Source organism: Manacus candei, unplaced genomic scaffold (assembly GCF_025592945.1).
Source record: "Manacus candei isolate 608988 ecotype Guabito, Panama unplaced genomic scaffold, ASM2559294v1 h1tg000134l, whole genome shotgun sequence".
Taxonomy (NCBI): Eukaryota; Metazoa; Chordata; class Aves; order Passeriformes; family Pipridae; genus Manacus; species Manacus candei.
This window is the reverse complement of record NW_026138182.1, coordinates 52268-70737: the sequence shown is the minus strand read 5'-3', so window position 1 is coordinate 70737 and position 18470 is coordinate 52268. Positions and strand designations below refer to the sequence as shown.

The 18470-nt window shown below is 71.1% G+C and overlaps 4 protein-coding genes across 5 annotated transcripts in view; all 4 read left to right on the top strand.

The window, feature by feature from the left end:
• The first annotated feature begins 11 nt into the window (after window positions 1-11).
• LMBR1L (limb development membrane protein 1 like) lies at window positions 12-5874 on the top strand. 2 transcript variants are annotated; one of them, XM_051771472.1, is made up of 17 exons: window positions 13-239; window positions 1772-1856; window positions 2135-2171; window positions 2322-2461; window positions 2561-2664; window positions 2731-2857; window positions 2977-3045; window positions 3275-3339; window positions 3481-3556; window positions 3666-3749; window positions 3966-4042; window positions 4126-4203; window positions 4295-4368; window positions 4473-4563; window positions 4787-4853; window positions 4943-5104; window positions 5191-5874. In XM_051771472.1, exons 1-17 carry the CDS (start codon window positions 168-170, stop codon window positions 5247-5249), a joined length of 1467 nt encoding a protein of 488 aa, XP_051627432.1. In that variant the 5' UTR covers window positions 13-167; the 3' UTR covers window positions 5250-5874. The 2 variants fall into 2 exon arrangements, with proteins under 2 accessions (XP_051627431.1, XP_051627432.1); XM_051771471.1 differs by having other exon boundaries at window positions 12-239; window positions 2561-2857.
• Window positions 5875-7021: 1147 nt separating this feature from the next.
• DHH (desert hedgehog signaling molecule) lies at window positions 7022-11944 on the top strand. Its single transcript, XM_051771476.1, has 3 exons — window positions 7022-8149; window positions 9613-9874; window positions 10478-11944. Exons 1-3 carry the CDS (start codon window positions 7838-7840, stop codon window positions 11143-11145), a joined length of 1242 nt encoding a protein of 413 aa, XP_051627436.1. The 5' UTR covers window positions 7022-7837; the 3' UTR covers window positions 11146-11944.
• Window positions 11945-12159: 215 nt separating this feature from the next.
• On the top strand, window positions 12160-13819 carry RHEBL1 (RHEB like 1). Its single transcript, XM_051771466.1, is given in 8 exon segments — window positions 12160-12412; window positions 12668-12763; window positions 13005-13068; window positions 13147-13233; window positions 13325-13381; window positions 13450-13490; window positions 13564-13652; window positions 13730-13819. Coding segments are annotated over 8 exon segments (777 nt in total).
• A 1852-nt stretch (window positions 13820-15671) lies between these two features.
• KMT2D (lysine methyltransferase 2D) overlaps window positions 15672-18470 on the top strand; it is a 28794-nt gene continuing 25995 nt past the window's right edge. Inside the window, exons 1-7 of the mRNA XM_051771470.1 lie at window positions 15672-15750; window positions 17057-17136; window positions 17224-17350; window positions 17438-17688; window positions 17770-17867; window positions 17960-18125; window positions 18247-18412. Of these exons, the coding sequence (XP_051627430.1) occupies window positions 17088-17136; window positions 17224-17350; window positions 17438-17688; window positions 17770-17867; window positions 17960-18125; window positions 18247-18412 (857 nt within the window). The 5' untranslated portion in view covers window positions 15672-15750; window positions 17057-17087. The remainder of the gene's footprint in view (window positions 15751-17056; window positions 17137-17223; window positions 17351-17437; window positions 17689-17769; window positions 17868-17959; window positions 18126-18246; window positions 18413-18470) is intronic.

Here is an 18470-nt window from a genome sequence, read left to right as displayed (position 1 = left end):
GCCCGGCCGGGGGGCGGGGCCGAGGGGGCGGGGCCAGACCCCACGGGCTCCGAGCGGCGCTTCCCGGTGGCACCGGAGGGTCTGTCCCGGAACGGCGGCACCGGAACGGCGGCACCGGAGCGTCTGTTCCGGCCCTGCTGGCCCGGCCCGGCCATGCTGGCCGCGGTATGGCCCCTCTGGAGCAGGACGCGCTGGCCGTGCGGGAGCAGCTCTTCCACGAGAGGGTCCGCGAGTGCATCGTGAGTGCCCGCGGGGGTCGCGGTGAGGGGCGGCGGGTGGGGGAAGGAGCCCGGTGTGGCGGGGAGACGTGGGGAGGAGGGGGCTGGGAGCTCGCAGCCCCCCGCGGGAGGGTGGGATCCCCGGCGGCGGCTGTGGGGCCCGGCTGTGGCGGTGCCCCACGCCCGGTCCTTATCGGTGCCAGGGCCGCGGCGGCTGCGTGTGCCCCGCAGATAGCGGGGTCCCGGGGCTGAGCCCTGCTGAGCCCCCCCTTGAACCCTCTGCCAGCCCCGGCAGTCCCGGCTGGGGTCCTGTGCCAGGCCAGCCCTGTGCCAGGCTCCTGGCTCTGTCCCTGTCCCCAGCAGCTCGGTGTCAGTGGGAAGGGGCCCTGCAGAGCCCCCACGACCCTTGGGCCCTGGTGAGGGAGGCAGATGGAGCTGCTCCTCTGTTCCTGCTGCCCCAGGCTCAGGGATGCTGATGACCTGGGTGTCCTGATCCTGGCATCTCCCAAGGATCCTCAGGATGCTGCCTGCAGGGTGACCAGGGGGGCTGTGACCAGTAGTGCCAGGGCCATCTTGCCACAGCCAAATTCAGTGCCCAGAGGGAGGACCTGGTGGCCAAACCCCAACATCTCTGCCCTGGGTCTCACTAATCCTGGGGAGCCACATCTCACCCAGGAGCCCCTTGCTCGGCACAGCCAGTGTGGAGCCCACTCAGCCCAACTTCCCTGCGTGCAGGAGGTGCTGGGGGTCCCTCAGCCAGGCAGAGCTTTGTGCTTTGGGGTACAGCCCATGGTAGGAGGGGACCTGCCATCTGAGCCCCTTCGCTGGGTGGAAGGAGGAGCAGAAGGACCCGCTGGACGCTGCCCTTTGGGGGTCCAGGGCTGGACCAGCTCTGGGGGCAGATCCTGGGGACCCCCAGCCAACTGAGTCCCCCCAGGCCGGGCAGGAGGGAGGTGCCTTGGCTCCTCCTGTGCCAAGGTGGAGGGTTCGGGTGACCTTTCCCCGCCCTGCCGCGTCCCCGGTGGGATGAAAGGTCGCCGTGTTCCCTGCACATCATCTGCTCCGGCGTGACCTCGGCGTCCCGGGGGCGGGAGGGACTCCACAGCGTTCCGGGGGCGGGAGGGACTCCACAGCGTTCCGGGGGCGGGAGGGACTCCACGGCCGGCCTTGCCGCCGCAGTCAAGGCTGTTCCCGTGGCTCTGCCGGGTGCCGGTGCCAGCGGAGCGAGGGTTGTGGGATCAGGCGCTTCAGGGGTGTCCCACGGGGTCTCATCTCCAGCTCTGCCAGCACAGGCTGACCTCGAGCTGCCGTGTGGGTCCTCAGCCCCCTGGCCTGGGTGCTGTGGCAGTCTGAGGGCACCTATGGGCGAACCCTGGGTGCAGCCCCCGGGCACGGATGGGGCTGAGCACACAGGTGGGGTGTAACCAGGGCCAGGAGTGGAAAAACAAATAGGGTGAAGTAGATGGGCCCTGGGGCATTGCCCGGGGTAGGAGCTGGGGTAGGGGCACTGCCCTCCGGGCCTGCCTGCACTGCCCACGCTCCTCTGCCCGCAGATCTGTGCCCTGCTCTTCGCCAGCCTCTACATCCTCTGCCACTTCATCATAACCCACTTCAAGAAGCACACGGACTTCACAGCAGGTAGGAGCTACGAGAGCTGGGCAGCCCTTGGCAGCCACATTCAGCCTCCCTAGGGTTGTTTCTCCCTCACTTTCAGCCTCTCTGGCCCTGCCACAGCCCGGGTTTCCGTGACACCAGTCCCTGCAGGGCACCCACCAGCTGCCCCAGGGGAGAGCAGAGCCCAGTTCCCTGGAGGAGTTTCTGTTCAGAGCAGTGGGAGGTTGGGGAGGGGGTAGGGAGTGATGCTCCAGGCAGCCCTGCCTCCCCCAGCCCCTCGGTTTGGGATTTTGTCCCCGCAGTGCACGATGACGAGGATGCTGCTGTCAACAGGATTGCGTAAGTTCCTATCTGTCCTTTCCCTGAAACTCTGCCCCTTCCTCAGCTGGGACACCGTGTCCCATGGGTGCTGCTGACACTGGGTGGCACAGCTGGGCTGTGGCACCCCCAGAGGCCCTGACCCGGGGGTGACACTCGTCCCTCTGGCAGGCTGGGGCTCTGCACCTTCACCCTGGCCGTGGCACTGGGCGCCGTCCTCCTCCTGCCCTTCTCCATCATCAGCAACGAGGTGCTGCTCTCCTTCCCCCACAACTACTACATCCAGTGGCTCAGCGGGTCCCTTGTCCATGGTGGGTGCACGGGGTGACCCTGTGAGTGCCCCCAGGGCTGTGGGTCAGGCTTCACCCCCCCCCCCGGGTGCTCATCCCATGCTGTTCTCCCTCCTCCAGGCCTCTGGAACCTGATCTTCCTCTTCTCCAACCTGTCCCTCGTGTTCCTCATGCCCTTTGCCTACTTCTTCACCGAGTCGGAGGGGTTTGCAGGATCCAAGAAGGTGGGTGGTCCTGTGGATGCCCCCCCTGTGCCCATCCCTGGCTCCACACTGACCCCACTCCCTCAGGGCATCATGGCCAGGGTGTACGAGACGTCCGTGGTGCTGCTGCTGCTGACGCTGCTGGTGCTGGGCATGGTCTGGGTGGCCTCTGCCATCGTGGGCAACGACGCTGCCAGTCGCCAGTCGCTCTATGGTGGGTGCTGCTGGGGTGCCCGGGGGTCTCCCACCTCCGGGGGGGGCAGGATCAGGCCCTGGCACTGAATGGGATAAGGGGTGCCTGGTGCCACCGGTCTGATCCTGCCACCCCCACAGACCTCTGGGAATATTACCTGCCCTACCTCTACTCCTGCATCTCCCTCTTTGGTGTGCTGCTTCTGCTGTGTAAGTCGTTGGATGCCCCCTGAGGTTCCCTGGCCCCAGTGGCCCATCCTGCTCTGGGTGCAGGTCCCCGGGGGTGCCCAGCTGGGAGAAGGGGGTGCTCTCTGCAAATGGGGTCTGGAGGAGTCCTTGTGCAGGGCTGAGCCCCCCGCCCTAGCCAGGACCCTTCTGGGGGTACTGGGAGGGGCAGGATGCTGGGACCCCCCCTGTTCAGCCTCTCCTCCCCCCACAGTGTGCACCCCCTTCGGCCTCTCCACCATGTTCACCGTCACGGGGAAGCTGCTGGTGAAACCCCGGGTGAGGAGGTGTCCCCTCCCTGCTCCCACTGCCCCAGCCTGGGTGTGACTGTCCCCAGGGCTGCCTGCTCTCCCACCCTGGCCATGGGGAGCCATTCATGCCCCCTCACTGGCTGCTCACGGGCTCCTCACCCATCCCCAGCTCCTGGAAGACCTGGACGAGCAGTTGAGCTGCACGAGGTTTGAGGAAGCTGCTGTATCCCGCAGGATCCGCTCTGGTGGGTGCCCGGCACGGGAAGGGGGAGCACAGGGTGGATTGGGGGTCCCTGTGCCCCCCCATGAGAGCATTCAGCCCCCCTGAGCCCCTCGGTGTGTCCCCCCTGGCAGGCAAAGCTTCCTGCTGGCTGAACCTGGACATGGAGCTGCTGCAGGAGCAGTTCTTTGCCATCCGGAGCAAGAGGAGGAAATTGGGTGAGGAGCCCGGGGGGGAAGACCAGGATACCTGGATTCCTCCCAGCTTGGCACTGGGAGCACTGTGTCCCCAGCAGCCTGTGCTCTGTGGAGGGAGTGGGATGGAAAATGGGGTAGAGGCTGTTACCCCCTGTCCTGGCAGCTTGGGGCCCCCTCAGTCTCCCACCCTGGGGTGGGGGCTCTTCTCCCCTCTCACCTGGGCACATCCCCCCCCAGAGCTGCGGCACCGAGCGTCGCCCTGGCAGAGGAACCTGGGCTACCCCCTGGCCATGCTGGGCCTCCTGGCGCTGACGGTGAGTGGCCCTTGGCACCCAGGGGAGCTGGGGGTCGCCCCTGCCCCCCCCACTGCCCTCACCCCCCTCCCTGCTCCTCCCAGGGCATTTCTGTGCTCATCGTCTGCTTCCACGTCCTGGAGCTGCTGCTGGACGATGCCGCGATGCCACGGGGCATCCAGGTACCCGGGCAGGGGGACGGGGCACTGTGGGGTCACGTCCCTCGCTGGTCTGGGGACTGTTCCCCCCAACCTGCCCCTCCTCTCCCCCCAGGACGCGTCCCTGGGCCAGGTCTCCTTCTCCATCTTTGGTTCCTTCGGAGCTGCCCTGCAGGTCGTCCTCATCTTGTATCCTTCCAGCGGGCACTTGTGTCCCCAGCGATGTCCCTTTTGTCCCCAACACTGTCCCCAGGGCCATCCCACCCTGTTTTCCTCCTTAACACCCCCCACAGCTACCTGATGGTCTCCTCTGTCGTGGGCTTCTACAGCTCCCCCCTCTTCACCCGCCTGCTCCCGGAGCGGCAGGACACCCCCCTCACCAAGGTGGGGGCTCCGGGCTGGGCTTGGGGGGCTCCCGGGCTCCCCCTGATGTGCAGGACCCCCCGTCCCCACAGTGCACCACGTGGTGTCCCCATGCGAGGGGACAAAGCGTCCCAGTGCTGGGAAGGACCCCGGTGGTTCTCCAGCATTTGGGGAGCCCCTTCCCCAGCCTGGGGGGGTCCCTGAGGCAGCACTGCCCCCCCCAAACCCTCCTTCCTCTCCTCAGATCATCGGGAACTGTGTCTCCCTGCTGGTGCTCAGCTCGGCACTGCCCGTGTTCTCCAGGACACTGGGTGAGCCCCCGGAGGGATGGGGGTGACCCCGGGACTGGGGTGTCCCCAGGGTTGGGGTGCCCTGACCGGTGTCCCACACCCCTGGGCAGGGATCACCCGTTTCGACCTCCTGGGGGATTTCGGCCGCTTCAACTGGTTGGGGAACTTCTACATCGTCTTCCTCTACAACATGGGCTTCGCGGGGCTCACCACGCTGTGCCTGGTCAAAAGGGTCTCCTGGGCCGTGCAGGCCGAGCTCATCCGCGCCTTCGGTGAGGACGAGGGGCTGTGGGGACACGGGGCTGGTGCTGGGGTGTCCCCCGTGCCCCTCCAGCTCTCACACTCTCCCTCTGCCCAGGTCTGCACAGGCTCCCGCTGCCCGTGACGTGCCGCCGGCCCCCCGTCAAGTCCTGCTGAGGCTGGGGACAGCCACGTGTCCCCCCAGCCACGTGTCCCCCCAGCCACGGTGGCCCCCCAGCCACAGAGCTGGCACCCATGGCACCCGGTGCTTCAGGGACATTGGGGCCACCCAGGGAGAACCACGACCCCACGGGAGGGGGGACACCCCCCGAGCTCTGTCTCAGCCTGTTGCGCTCCTGAGCCTTGGCCTTGAGCCACGTCCCTGTCACCCCCCCCGGGGGTGTCCCCGAGGCTGTGCTGGCTGCAGCCCCCCCATCCTGGTTACATACCTCATGTGAGAGTGGCTGGGCCCCCTCCCCAACCCCTCCAGGCTGTTCCCTCGGGCCTGGTTGGGTTTTAAATGTCCCCCCCACCCCAGGGACTGTTCGGACACTACGGGGGCAGCCCCACGTCCCCTGCCCACAGTCACTCCACAGCCCATCCCCACGGCACTCTGGGGCTGCAGGGGGGCACTGGTTGTCCCCCCACCCCACCCCGAGGCCTTTGGGGTCCCTAATAGGGGGGCCTGGGGTGCAGAGGACAAGCCCCTCTCTCTGGCAGCTTGGTGTGATGAGCCTGTTAGTTCTCTGTTACCACAGAACTTGTTTGGAGCAATAAATAGTGTCTCTTTTTTATATAAAAATATCTGAATCTGGGGGTTTTATTCCCCCCCAAGGGCAGGGCCGAGTATGGGGGGGGACAGGGGCGGGGTGTCCCTGCCCGGGGGGTCACAGCGCTGCCCTCCCCTTCCCTGGGGGCCATAATTAACCCTCTTCCTGGCTGGGGTTAACGAGGTTTTTCCAGGCAGGGCCACAGGTGAGGACAACTCCCTACTCGCTGCCCGGGCTGAGGGAGCCCGAGGGTGTTGGGGGGCTCTGGGCTGCTTCGGGGTACGGGCGGGGGGGTCTCAGCTGCCCCCAGTGAGGGGCACAGGGTGAGCTGCAGCCCCTGGGATGGGGGGGTCGTGCAGCCAGAGCGGAAACTGCCCTGAGAGCCGGCCCCCCCACCCATCCTGCCCCGGCTGGGGCCGAGCCAGGCCGACCCCCCCAGGCAGGGGTGGGGGGCCCGGGCTCCCCCTCGCCCCCCCCCCCGGCTGGGGCCGAGCAGGAAGCGCAGGAAACCTGGTTTATATTGCAGGAAATGAGGCCATCGGTGCCCGCGATTTCCCCGCAATCTGCTCCCCTCCCAGTCACCCTGGGCTGGCACCGGGGCTGCGGGGGGACCGCGGGGGGGGGGCCGGGACCCCCTCGACCCGCTCCCAACGCTCCACCGCCCCGCTGCTGCCCCCTGCCCTCGCCGAGGCCCCCGGCACCCTTGGGTGCTTCGCCGGGAGCTCTGGGGGTGCTGGGCGGGGGGACACGGCCCCAGCCCCGGGGGGAGCCCGGTTCCGGGGGTGTCCCGTTCCTGGAGGAGCCGGTGTGCCCGTTGGAGCCCGGTGGCAGCCCCGGAGCAGCCCGGTCCCAGCCTCAGGGGTGCCTCCATCCCCGCCGGAGCCGGTCCCGGTGCCGGTCCCGGTGCCGGGGTGTCCGGGGCACGGAGGGGCCGGGGCAGGGCAGCCCGGCGGGGGCGGCCCCGGGGGATGTGGCCGCCGCTGCCGCCGCTCCCGGGGGCCGGGTCCGAGGCGGGGCCCGGCGGGGCTGCCCAGCGCCGGAGCCGAGCGGCCGCGGTGGGGGCAGCCCGGCCGGGGCGGCTGCGGGCGGCGCACGGTGCCGACCGGCACCCAGGGCAGCCGGTACCGGGGACTGGGCCAGGAGTGGGGACCGGGACCGGGACCGGGGGTCGGACCGAAGAGAGGGGACCGGGGGAGCGCCAGGGAGCTCGGGAGCAGGGCTGTGCCAAGGGGACGGAGCAGGTGCCGACACCGGCGGCGCAGCCTTAGGATAACGAGTGCCCTCGGTGCCAGGGGCAGGGGAGAAGAGGGATCGGGACGGGGAGAGAGGGGGGTCCCCGGTCCCGACAGGCGGTGACAGGAGAGGGGAGAGGTCCCAGGACCAGAATCGCGGCGTTAGGACCGGGATAAGGGGGGGTCACGGTACCGGAGCGCAGTGCGGGGAGTGGGGAGAGGAGCCGGTACTGGAGCGTGGGATTCAGACGGGAAGGGGGAGAGAGATCGGGGAGCGGGGTCAGGTCCCAGTGCCGGTCCCGGGGCAGCGCCAGGAGCCGGGTGCCCGGTGCCAGTTCCGGGGCAGTGCCCGGAGGGAAGTATTGGTGTCCGGCGCCGGTGCCCGGTACGAGGGCTTCTCCCGAGGCTCGGGCTGTGTCGGGGACACCCCGGGACCGACGTGCAGCGCCAGGCGAGGGGGTGCCGGGCCCGTGGGCACGGAATCGTTGGCGGGGGGGCCATCCCGGTGCCCGGGCGCTGCGCTCCGAGTGGGTGGCGGCACCGGCGGGAGGGTGAGGGGGGGGAACAGTCGTCCCGGGCGGCCGCGGATCCCGCAGCGACGACGGGACCGTGGGTGTGAGAAGGAAACGGCGCCGACCCGCCCCTGGCACCGCGACCCTCTAAAAGCCCCAGGGCCGCCACACCGGGACCATGCCCGCCCCGGCCGCCCGTGCCCCCGGCGACTGAGCGGGGCCCGCGGAGGCAGCGGGGCCCGGCGGGCGGGATGCCCCGGTGGAGGCCGCTCGCCCTCGTCCTGCTCGGCCTCGCCGCCTGCCTGCTGGCCGCGCCGGTGCTGGGCTGCGGCCCGGGCCGGGGCCCGGTGGGGCGGCGGCGGCTGGGGCGGCGGCAGCTCTCGCCGCTGCTCTACAAGCAGTTCGTGCCCAACGTGCCCGAGCAGACGCTGGGGGCGAGCGGGAAGGCGGAGGGCAAAGTGCTGCGGGGCTCGGAGCGCTTCAGGGACCTGGTGCCCAACTACAACCCCGACATCATCTTCAAGGACGAGGAGAACACGGGGGCGGATCGGCTCATGACCGAGGTGGGGGCTGCGCCCGGCCCGGCCCGGCCTCGCTCCCGGGGGCGCGGGGGCGGCGGGGGGAGCGGGCGGGAGCACAGCGACCTTCGCAGGGGCGCACGGACCGTCCCCGGCCGGCACCGACCCCCCCCTGGGGCGCACCGGCCACCCCGGGGCTCACAGAGCCTCCCGTGTGGCACCGACCCTTCCTGGGCGCACGGAGCCTCCCGGGGCGCAGGGTCCCCTCCGGGGCCGCCCGGTGCCTCTCCCCGGTCCCCTGCTCCCTTCCCCGGCCCTTGGCGGCGGCGGGGCAGCACCGGATCCCTGGGACGGGGCGGTCCCGCCGCGTTGGGCATTCAGGACCGTCGGGGATTAACGGGGCGGCACCGCGGGCACGGGGGACCGGCGGCTCCTCTCCCCCCGCTGCCCCCGGTAGCCGTCTCCCCGGACGGGGCTCCGGGGTGGCGGGAGCCCGGGACGCGCCGCGCCCCGTCGGGATGCTCACGGTTGCCATGGCGAGGGGCGGCTCCGCGGTCGCCATGGCGACGGGGGATGCTGCGAGTGGTCCACGCGGCGCCGGCAGCTCCCGCGAGCCGGGGCAGAGAAGGCGGCGGGGCCGGGGCGGCGGGGCCCGGCGGAGCCGCGGGCGCGGAGCCGGCCCGGGGTGCGGGCGGCTGAAAGGGCCCTTTGTGGCCGCGGCGGCATTCCCGGGGCCTGAGGTCAGCGCCGGGCTGGAAGGCGCCTATTGTGGCCGGGCCGGGCCGGGCCGGGCCGGGCGCATTCCTGCCCCCCCGGCCCGGCCGCCCCGGGCCCGCGCCCCGCGCTCCCACCCCCGCGGCCCCGCGCTCCCGGGAACCGCTTTGTGGGACGGGGCAGAGGGGGGGCACCGTGGCACCGAGGGACGCGGTGACCTCACCGACCGCGGGGGGGGGCACTGGGGGCAGCTCCGGCCGCTGCACCCCGTGTCGGTGCTGTCGCTGCTGATGGGGAGAGGGATCCTGGAGTCACCGGGACCCCCCCGCTGTCCCACTCAGCCCGGACCCGGGTCTGGTTCAGGGTCAGCTGCACCCCCAGCTCTGCCCCACAGCCCCCCCCGCCGGGTTAATCAGTCACGGCCGTGGCCGCGGGGAAGGTGACACTGGGGAAGGTCCCGGTCCCCGTCCCGGTCCCCTGCCCGTTCTGCCCGGCTGCCCCAGCTCCACCACGGGACCCCGGGGCACGTTAACGTTCAACCTGTGCCCAGGCCGGGGGGGTAGCTTGGCCATGACCCTCTCTATGCCCCGGGGGGGACACCCCATCTGCCCCCACCAGCGGCCCCCTTGGGCTCCCTCCAAGGCCAGGTGCTGGGTGCTGTGGAGGTTCTGGGTGCTGAGGAGGTGCTGGGTGCTGTGGAGGTTCTGGGTGCTGTGGAGGTGTTGGGTGCTCTGGAGGTTCTGGGTGCTGTGGAGGTGTCGGGGGTGACGCCGGTGCCGCTGTCCCTCCCCCAGCGCTGCAAGGAGCGGGTGAACTCTCTGGCCATCGCGGTGATGAACATGTGGCCGGGGGTGAAGCTGCGGGTGACCGAGGGCTGGGACGAGGACGGGCACCACCTCCCCGACTCGCTGCACTACGAGGGCCGGGCGCTGGACATCACCACGTCCGACCGGGACCGCCACAAGTACGGCATGCTGGCCCGCCTGGCCGTGGAGGCCGGCTTCGACTGGGTCTACTACGAGTCCAAGGCACACATCCACGTCTCTGTCAAAGCAGGTACCTCACGGAAGGGGGTGCCACCGGGATGGGGGGGCTGCCATCTGCATAAGCATCCCAGCCTGCAGCCCCACAGCCCCCTCTGCTCCCTCTTGGCTTCCCAGCTGCATGTGTGATGCAGCCCTTGCTCCAGTTGATGTCTGGCCCCAGCCCAGCTCGCCCCGGTCTTTCCAGCCACCAGATTGGCAAAATCCACACTTTCCCCTCCGAATTTTGGCCAGATGGAGCCACCCTCGTGGTTCAGCTCTCAGTGAGAGGAACAGCCACGCAGCCCCCCACCCCCTACAGTTCCCAGCCCTGCAGCCCCCCAGCCCCCAGCAGTTCCCATCCGGCCCAGAAGTGACAATCGCCAGAAAGTGAAAGTGGTCATAAATGTCACCGTGCCAGCCCCGAACAAAGGGCATCAGTGCGGGGGCGGACAAAGGGGCCCTGCAGCGCCCAGGAGCCACAGCACGCAGGAACCGGGCTGGGGGGGCTTTGGAAAATACCAGCTTTGTTCCGGGGGTGCTTCGGGGACCCGGGGGCGGCCGTTTCCCCTCTGGAGGTGGTGGCCCGGTGGAGGTGGCCGGCGGGGAGCACCCACGCCTTTCTCCATCCTTGCAGACAACTCGCTGGCCATCCGCACCGGCGGCTGCTTCCCCGGCCACGCCACCGTGACGCTGCAGAGCGGCGAGCGCCGGGGCCTGGCCGACCTGCGCCGGGGCGACTGGGTGCTGGGCGCCGAGCCGGGCGGGCGCCTGGTGCCCACCGAGGTGCTGCTCTTCCTTGACCGGGACCTGGGCCAGCGCGCCTCCTTCGTGGCCATCGAGACGGCGGGCCCGGCGCGCCGGCTGCTCCTCACCCCGTCCCACCTGGTCTTCGCCGCCCGCGGGGCCGCCAACGGCTCCGCCGCCTTCCTGCCCGTCTTCGCCCGCCGCGTGCGCCCCGGCGACGCCGTGCTGGCCCATGGGGCCGGCGGGCGGGGGCTGCGCCCCGCGCGGGTGCTGAGGGTCTGGCGGGAGGACGGCGTGGGGGTCTTCGCCCCGCTCACCTCCCACGGGACCCTGCTGGTCAACGGGGTGCTGGCGTCCTGCTACGCCGTCCTGGAGAGCCACCGCTGGGCCCACCGCGCCTTCGCCCCGCTGCGCCTCTTCCACGGGCTCCTCTCGCTGCTGCCCGCCCGCGCCCAGGCGGGCAACGGGACGGTGCCCGAGGTGGGCATGCACTGGTACTCCCGCCTGCTCTACCGGCTGGCCGGGGGCGTGCTGGGCCACGAGGCCCTGCAGCTCTAGGGGTCCCCGTTCCCCCCCTGGTCACCACACTGCAGGTGATGCCGCGCACTGGAAGCGAGGGGGCTCTGGCCCCTTGGGCACCCCTCGGGCCCAGGGAGGAGGGACAGGGGGCACCCCCAGCCAAGTGGGCAGGTTGGGGGTCTCTGGGCTCAGCGCTGTCCCGGGGTGTGGGGTAGTAGGGGTGGGATCCATGGGATGGGGTGTCACGGGGTGGTGCAGGGACCGGGCTCAGCCCTGTCCTGTGTCCTGGACCCCCACCCAGCCCTGTCCCCGTGCCCCAGACCCCCGTGTGCTCCCCTGGTATTTATTGCTTTATTAACCACTGCTGGGGCCGGGGCTGGTGTCTGTCAGGCACCACCAGACCCCATCCCAGGGCCAAATCCAGCCGGGAGGGTGGTGGCAAAATAGCTCAACACCGAGCACTTGGCAGCAGTTCCTGCCCGTCCCCCAGCTCTGGGTCTGTCCCTGGCACCCAGAGTGTCCCCAGGGTGGCTGGACCGGGTGTCTGCTATGGGGACGGGGTGCCTGCCATGGGCACAGGCATCCCGTGCCAGGCCTGGCTCTAACTGTGCTAACTGCTAACCCGCCCTGCTTGAGAGTTTTATTTTTCTATTTATAAATGGTAATATAAATGTCCCCCATGCCCACCTGCCCCGGCAGCGGGGCTCACCCCGTGGGGGCAGGAGGGTAGCCTGCTTTTAACCACTTCTGTTTAAAAACCAAAAGAAATACTGCTATTTAATTGTTCGGGGAAATAAAGAGACTCTACGGGCCCTGTGGAGCTGTGGCTGGAAGTGGGGGCTGCACAATTCTAGGTTGGAGGTCCAGAGGGGCTGGAGTTGACTATGCCAGGGGGCTGGGGGTCCCTAGGGCTGGAGCTGTGAATCCTGAGTGGCTGGGGTATCCCCAGGGGCTGGACACTCGGGGAAGGGGTCACTAAGCCCCCCCCTCACCCCCCCCCCGCTCAGGTGCGCGGTCACCACGTGGCCGCGGCCGTTCCCTCCGTTTTCATGAATGGAGCCCCGACGGGCACCGCGCCTGCGCCGCAGGCTGGCCCCGCCCCCTCCGCCGCGGTTCGGCCAATGGGAGCGGGGCCGTGTTGTGGTCACGTGCGGCCGCCGGTGTAGTGGCGGCGGCTCCGCCCCCTTCCCGGCGCGGCGGGCGGGCGGGTTTTATCGCGCCGTTTGTCGCGCCCGCCCGCGCCGCGGGCCGTGCCGCCGCTCCGGCACCGCAAAGGGCTCGTCCTCGGCCCCCCCCCGCGCCGTGGGTCAGTGCGGGGGGCTCGGCATCGGGGGTCCTGCCCTCCGGGGAGCGGGGCTGCCCACACTGGGGGTTACCGCGCCGGGGGGCTCAGCGCCAAGGGGTCCCCTCCCCAAGTGGGGGCTGTGGGACCGTGCCCAGCTTAGACACCCCCCCCTTGAGACCCTCCGTCCCCTCGTGTGCCCTAGAGCCCCCCGTGGGGGGGTCCTGTCCCTCGGTCCGGCTGCGTCCCCTTCCCCGCGGTGATGCCGGGACCCCCCAGCCCTGTTGTTTCCCCCCACCCCAGGTAAAACCTCCCTGGCCCACCAGTTCGTGGAGGGGAAGTTCGTGCAGTGCTACGAGCCCACGGTGGAGAGCAGTAAGTCCCACGCGTGGGGGGGTGCGGGGGGCTGCCCGCCCGGGGTCCCCCTTCCTGCTGCCCCTGCGGGGCCACGGGTGACGAGGACAGACGTGTCCCCACTTCTGGAGGGGGTTGTGACCCCAAAACCTTGTGCTGGGGGGGCCGAGACGGCCCTGGAGTGGGGTAGAAGTGGATCTGGGCCCTGGGGCGTGGTGCAGGGGTGCCAGGCAGCTCCCCTAAGCTGGTGCCACCCCCGCAGCCTACAACAAGGTGGTGGTGGTGGGCAAGGACGAGTTCCAGCTGCAGCTGGTGGACACGGCCAGGCAGGTAACGCTGAGGCAGGTCAGGGGGGTTTGGGGGTGGTGAGGGGCTGTTGCCCCCCCCTGCCCCCCCGCTATCACCCAAGATGAATACACCATCCTGCCCCACTCCTTCATCATCAGCATCCACGGCCACATCCTGCTGTACTCGGTGACCTCCCTGCGGAGGTGAGGGACCCCCGGGGCTGGGGATAGGTCCCCTGGGAGGGGGGACCCCCAAGCTGGAGGGAAGTGCCTGGAGGTCCCCTTGCCCCCACAGCTTCCAGGTGGTGAAGACCCTCCACAACAAGCTGTACGAGAGCCGGGGGAAGACTCGGTCGGTGCTGTCCCTCGTGGGGAGGGGGGGCCAGGGGGGCAGGGCCCTCACCCTCCCCATGCCCACAGCATGCCCCTAGTGCTGGTGGGGAACAAGGCAGACCTGGCCCTGCAGAGGTAGGGGGGGCTCTGGGGGTCCCATGTCCCCCCAGGGGCCCATCCTGCCCGTCCTCTGCTGTGTCTCCAACCGGGAGGTGAGGACAGATGAAGGAAAGAAGTTGGTGGAGTCGTGGGGGGCCTTTTTCCTCGAGCCCTCGGCCGAGGAGAGCCAGGTGGGGCGGATGGACACCCCCCTGGGGGTGGGATCGGTGTCCTGGCGGGGCTGGGGCTGATGTTCCCTCGTCCCCAGGTGACCCAGGGGGTCTTCATGAAGATCATTGAGGAGATCGAGCGGGTGGACAGTTCCTAGGGCAGATCCACCGGCTGCTGCCTGATGTGACACCCCCAGGATGGGGCACGACCCCCCGGATGGGGCAGGACCCCCCCCCAGGACCTTCACCCAGACCTTGGTGGTGGCTTTGGGGGGGCCACACGGTCCCACTGCGGTTTGGGACCCCTCACTTTGCACGGGCTGTGGAGCTCCCGGGGGGCTGGGAGCGGGGTGGGGGTCCTGTCCCAGCCAGGAGCCCCCCGGCCCGTGGCTGCTGTCCCCCCACACGCCCAAGGACACGTCGGGGCTGCTCCTGCCCGGGAGCCAGGGCTGAATGCGGGTGTTGTTCCCAGCTGGGCCGGACCCGTGGGAGTCAGGGCTGGAACAATTAAACGTTGTTTTGTCTGTGAACCCCTGGACTGGGGGGGCTGTTCCAGGCTGGGGGGGGGGGGATGAGGCAGCACGTGGGGCTCCCCCCAACACCCCAGCGTTGGGGTGCCTTCCGACCCTGGGTGTGCTGTGGGGCTGAGCCCCCCACCATGGGCCTGAGCACCCCAGAGCCATCACCGGGACCCTGGGGGGGCTCTGCAGCCCCCGTTCCCCCCATTTCTCTCCCCCGAGATCTGCAACTCGGGCTGGGTGAGTTGGGGGGGCCTGGCTGCGGTTCCCCCGTGTGACTTATCTCCACCTAGTCGGGCTAATTACTGCTAATTACCCAGTTATGGTGGTAGAGAGGAGCAGGAGCTGGTGGGGAGGGAAGTGGGGTGAAGGGGGTGTGCTCTCTGCCCCCACAGTCAGTGTTGGGGTGTTGGGGCTGGGGTGATGCAGCCCCTGGGGGCTAGTGGGGGGCTGCACCCCCTGAGTAGCCCCCTCAGATCTCTGGGCCTGGGGGTTTGGGCTCCTGGGGGGGTCCCAGGGTGAGGGTCCCTCCTGTGACCGAGGGGGCTGATGTACCCTTGCATGGGGGGCACCGGCCCGTGTCCTGCCCAGGGTTTGGGGTCCACGGGGTCGAGAGGGGTGCGTGTGGGTCTCCTGGTGTGCGTGACCGTGGCTGCCCGGTACCGGGCGGGACCGTGGGCACCGGGGGGCTGCGGCTCAGCAGCAGCACGCGGTGGCCGTGAGGAGGGGACCAGGATCGGACATAGCAGCTGCTCCGGGGATCCCTCTTCTACAGGGGACCTTGAGACAGGGCACAACTGCTGCTACCGGAGACACCGGGAGGCCCCGGCCCCGGTGCCGGTGGCTGCTCCGGGGGTCCTGGGACCGCCGGTCCCGGAGCGCTGCCTCCGTCCCCGCCTCGTGGCCTCCCCGGTGTCAGTCCCGGAGTCCTCTCTCCGTCCACCCTCATGGCCCCCCCCCCCCCGATCCCGGAGCCCTCCCCGGTGCCGGTGCCGGGAGGAGGGGGCGTGGCCCGGCCGCCTTGGCCCCGCCCCCCGGTGCCCACGTGCGCCGCCGGCGCCGCCGGGGTTAAAGCGCGGCGGAGGGATCTCCCCCCGCCCCCCCCCTCCCGGCAGCGTGCGCTGCGGCCGCGCGCGCGCCGTCACACCCCCCCCGCCCCCCCCCCCCCCCCCCCGCGGCCGCAGCGCCCGCCCGCCGCGCACCGTCTCCCTCCGCCCGCAAGCCCCCGCCGCCCAAAGTAGTGCGGGAGCCGCGGCGGCGCCCCCCCCCCCGCCCCGGTCCGCGGCGGTCCCCCCCCGCCCTCACCCCCTCTCCCCGAAGGACCCAGCGCGGCGGCGGCCCCGGCGGGGCGGGCGGGGCGGGGCGGGGGCGGGCGGCGGGACCTACTTTCCTCTGGAAATGGCCGCGCCGGGGAGCACCGAACGTCCCGCGCCCCGAGGCCCGTCGGCGTAGGGCGGCCGCGGGGGGTGAGCACCGGGCGGGGGGGCGGGGGGCGGCCCCGCCGCGGGGCCCGCGCGGGCGGGACGGGCCCCGGCGGCCCCGGAAGGAGCGGCCCCCGCGGCCGAGCGGGGCTCGGGCCGCGCCGCCTCCGCCGCTGCCCGGTAAGGCCTGGCCGGGGCCCGGCGCGGAGAGCGCGGCCTCCACCCCCTCCGCCTTTGTGCCCGGTACCGGCGGGGCCCGGGCGGCCGAGGCGGGGGTACGGCCGGGCCCGGCGCGCGGGGCCCGGTGCCGGTGCCCGCGTAGGCCGCGGCGGGGCCGGGGCTCCGGGCCTGGCCGGCCCGACCCCCACCTGTCGCACCGGGGAGCGGGGAGAGCGCGGCCCGAGGGCCCCGGGGAGGGTTGGGGGGGTGTCCCCGCGTGGTGGTTCGGGCTCCCTGGGGCCGCGGGCCGATCCCCCCCCCCCGGGCTCGGGGCCTTTCCGGGGGGGGCTCGAATCCCCCCGGGACCACCGGGAACCGGAGCGGGGGGTTTGCGGGGTGGGTTGGCCCCTACCCCGTGGCCGGGACCCCTCGGGGGGCTCCCTCCGTTCCCCCCGCGCCCTCTCGGGGTTTTGGGGTGCCGGAGCTGCCCCGGTGCGTTCCTCCCTTTCCCGCTGCCCCGGGCTCTGGGTTGAGGCCACCCCGGGCCCGCGGGACCCCCCCCCGGATCTTCCCCTTCCCCGTGTGTGGCTCATGGTCGGGTTTGGGGTCCCCCTTTGCTGCCCCCCCCACCCCCCCCGCAGCCGGCCGGGGCCCCTCTGGGTTTTTGGGGTGCACGTGAAGCAGCGGTGGGAGGGGGTGGCTGCAGATCGGGGCTTGGACCCCCCTTCCGTCTTTGGGTGTCGTGTTTTGGGGTGGGTTCTCCTCACCCCAGACCCATCCCGGGACTCCCCGGTGCTGCACACGCTCTGTGCTGGGCCTGGGGAAGCTGAAGCATGGGCAGGTGCCGGTGGAGGGGACCCTGGTTTATGCTGCACCCCAAATCCCCCCTCATGTCCCCCACGTGGGAGGCACTGGGGGTGCTCCTGGGAGGGTCTTGGGGGTCCTCAGGAGTCCCGGTGTTCAGTGGAGCCGGAGTCACCAAGCCACCCCCCCGAGGGGTTTAATCGAGGTCACTCTGGGGGTTTGGCTGCCTCAGATGTGCTGAGGTGTCTCTGCACTGTCCCCACCCAGCCCTGGGGGGAACCTGGAGGGCCACGGTGTGATGGGGGGACAGGGAGGACCCCTGTGGTGTGGGGGGGTCTCCTGGACCCCCAGGGAGCCAGGATCTGCTCCCAGAGGACACTCCCAGCTTGGGACCCCACAAACTTGCCTTGGGGCAGTGTTGGGAAGGGGCTGCCCTGTCCCTTGGGTGTGCGGTCACGGGGGGCTGGGGGGGGCCGGGGAAGGTCCCAATGTCCCTGTGCTGACAGATTCCCCCCCCCTACAGCCACGGCCCCCCCAGGGACGCCGGAGGCAGGATGGACGAACAGAAGGCGCCCAGCGAGGAGAAGGACTCGGCCGCGCCAGGTGAGCGCAGGGCCAGATTTGGGGGGGGCTGTCCCTGTCCCTGTCCCCCCCCCCCCCGTGGTGGTGACACCCCCCCTCTCCCCGCAGCTGATGGGGCCGTGGCCTCGGAGGAGATGGGCAGCGCGGAGGGGGACCCCCTGAAACCTCCCGAAGGAGCCTCCGCGGGGCCGGAGCCGGAGAGCACGGACACGAAGGGACCTCCTGAGACTGGCAGGTGAGGGCGGGGGGGCACAGGGGTGGCACGGAGCTGGTGGGGGGGCATCCCAGATGTCCCTTACACCCCAAGTTTCCCCCCTCCCAGCCCACCGGGCCGCCGCTGCGCCCTCTGCAACTGTGGGGACTGGAGCCCGCACGGGCAGTGGGAGCTGCAGCGCTTCGAGCCGGTGCCCGACTGGCCCGAGGGGCTGGTGGGCAACAACCCCCCCGAGGGGCCTGGCCAGCCCCCCCCGGGGTCCGGCCAACCCCCCACGGAGCCGGAGCTGGCGGGCGACGACCCGGCGCAGATCGGCTTCTGCGAGGGGGTGACCCCGGCGCAGCTCTTCGAGCCGACAGGTGAGCGGGATCACGGCACTGGGGTCCCCGTCCCACCGCTCCAGGTGTCCCCAGGCCGCCCCTGATACCCCTTCCCCACAGGGCACTGCTGGGTGCATCGCTGCTGCGCGGCCTGGGCGGCCGGCGCGGGGCCGGAGGCGGCCGCCGTGGCCAGAGCTGTTTTCTCAGGGATCTCACAGGTGAGCGGTTGGATCCATGGGGGGGCTGTGGGGGCTCAACCGGGCCCCCCCCCCCGCAGCAGCACTGACCACCCAGGCTCCTGTCCCCTCAGAAATGTGAACGCTGCGGGCGGGCGGGGGCCACCATCCCGTGCCGGGCGGCCGCCGGCTGCTCCCACCTCTACCACTTCCCCTGCGCCGCCGCCGCCGGCTGCTTCCAGTCCACCACGACCCTGCGGCTGCTCTGCCCCCAGCACGTGGCCGAGGCCCTGGAGATGGGTGCGTGCAGGCTGGGGGCGACCCCCTGGGTGCTGGGACCCTCCCACCACCCTGTGGGGTGCCGGGAGGGTGGGACCCCGTGAGGAGGTGGCCCTGACCCCCCCCTGTCTCCCCCTGGCAGAGGACGCGCGGTGCCGCGTGTGCGCCGGGCCGGGCGACCTGCGGGACCTGGTGCTGTGCACGGGCTGTGGGCAGCACTTCCACGGAGCCTGCCTGGACACGGCCCCCACGCCCCACGGGCGCTCGGGCTGGCGGTGCCCCGAGTGCAGAGCGTGCCAAACCTGCAGGTGAGCCCCCAGCCCCGCCGTGGGGGGAGTGGGGACGTACCCAGGGAAGGGTCCCCAC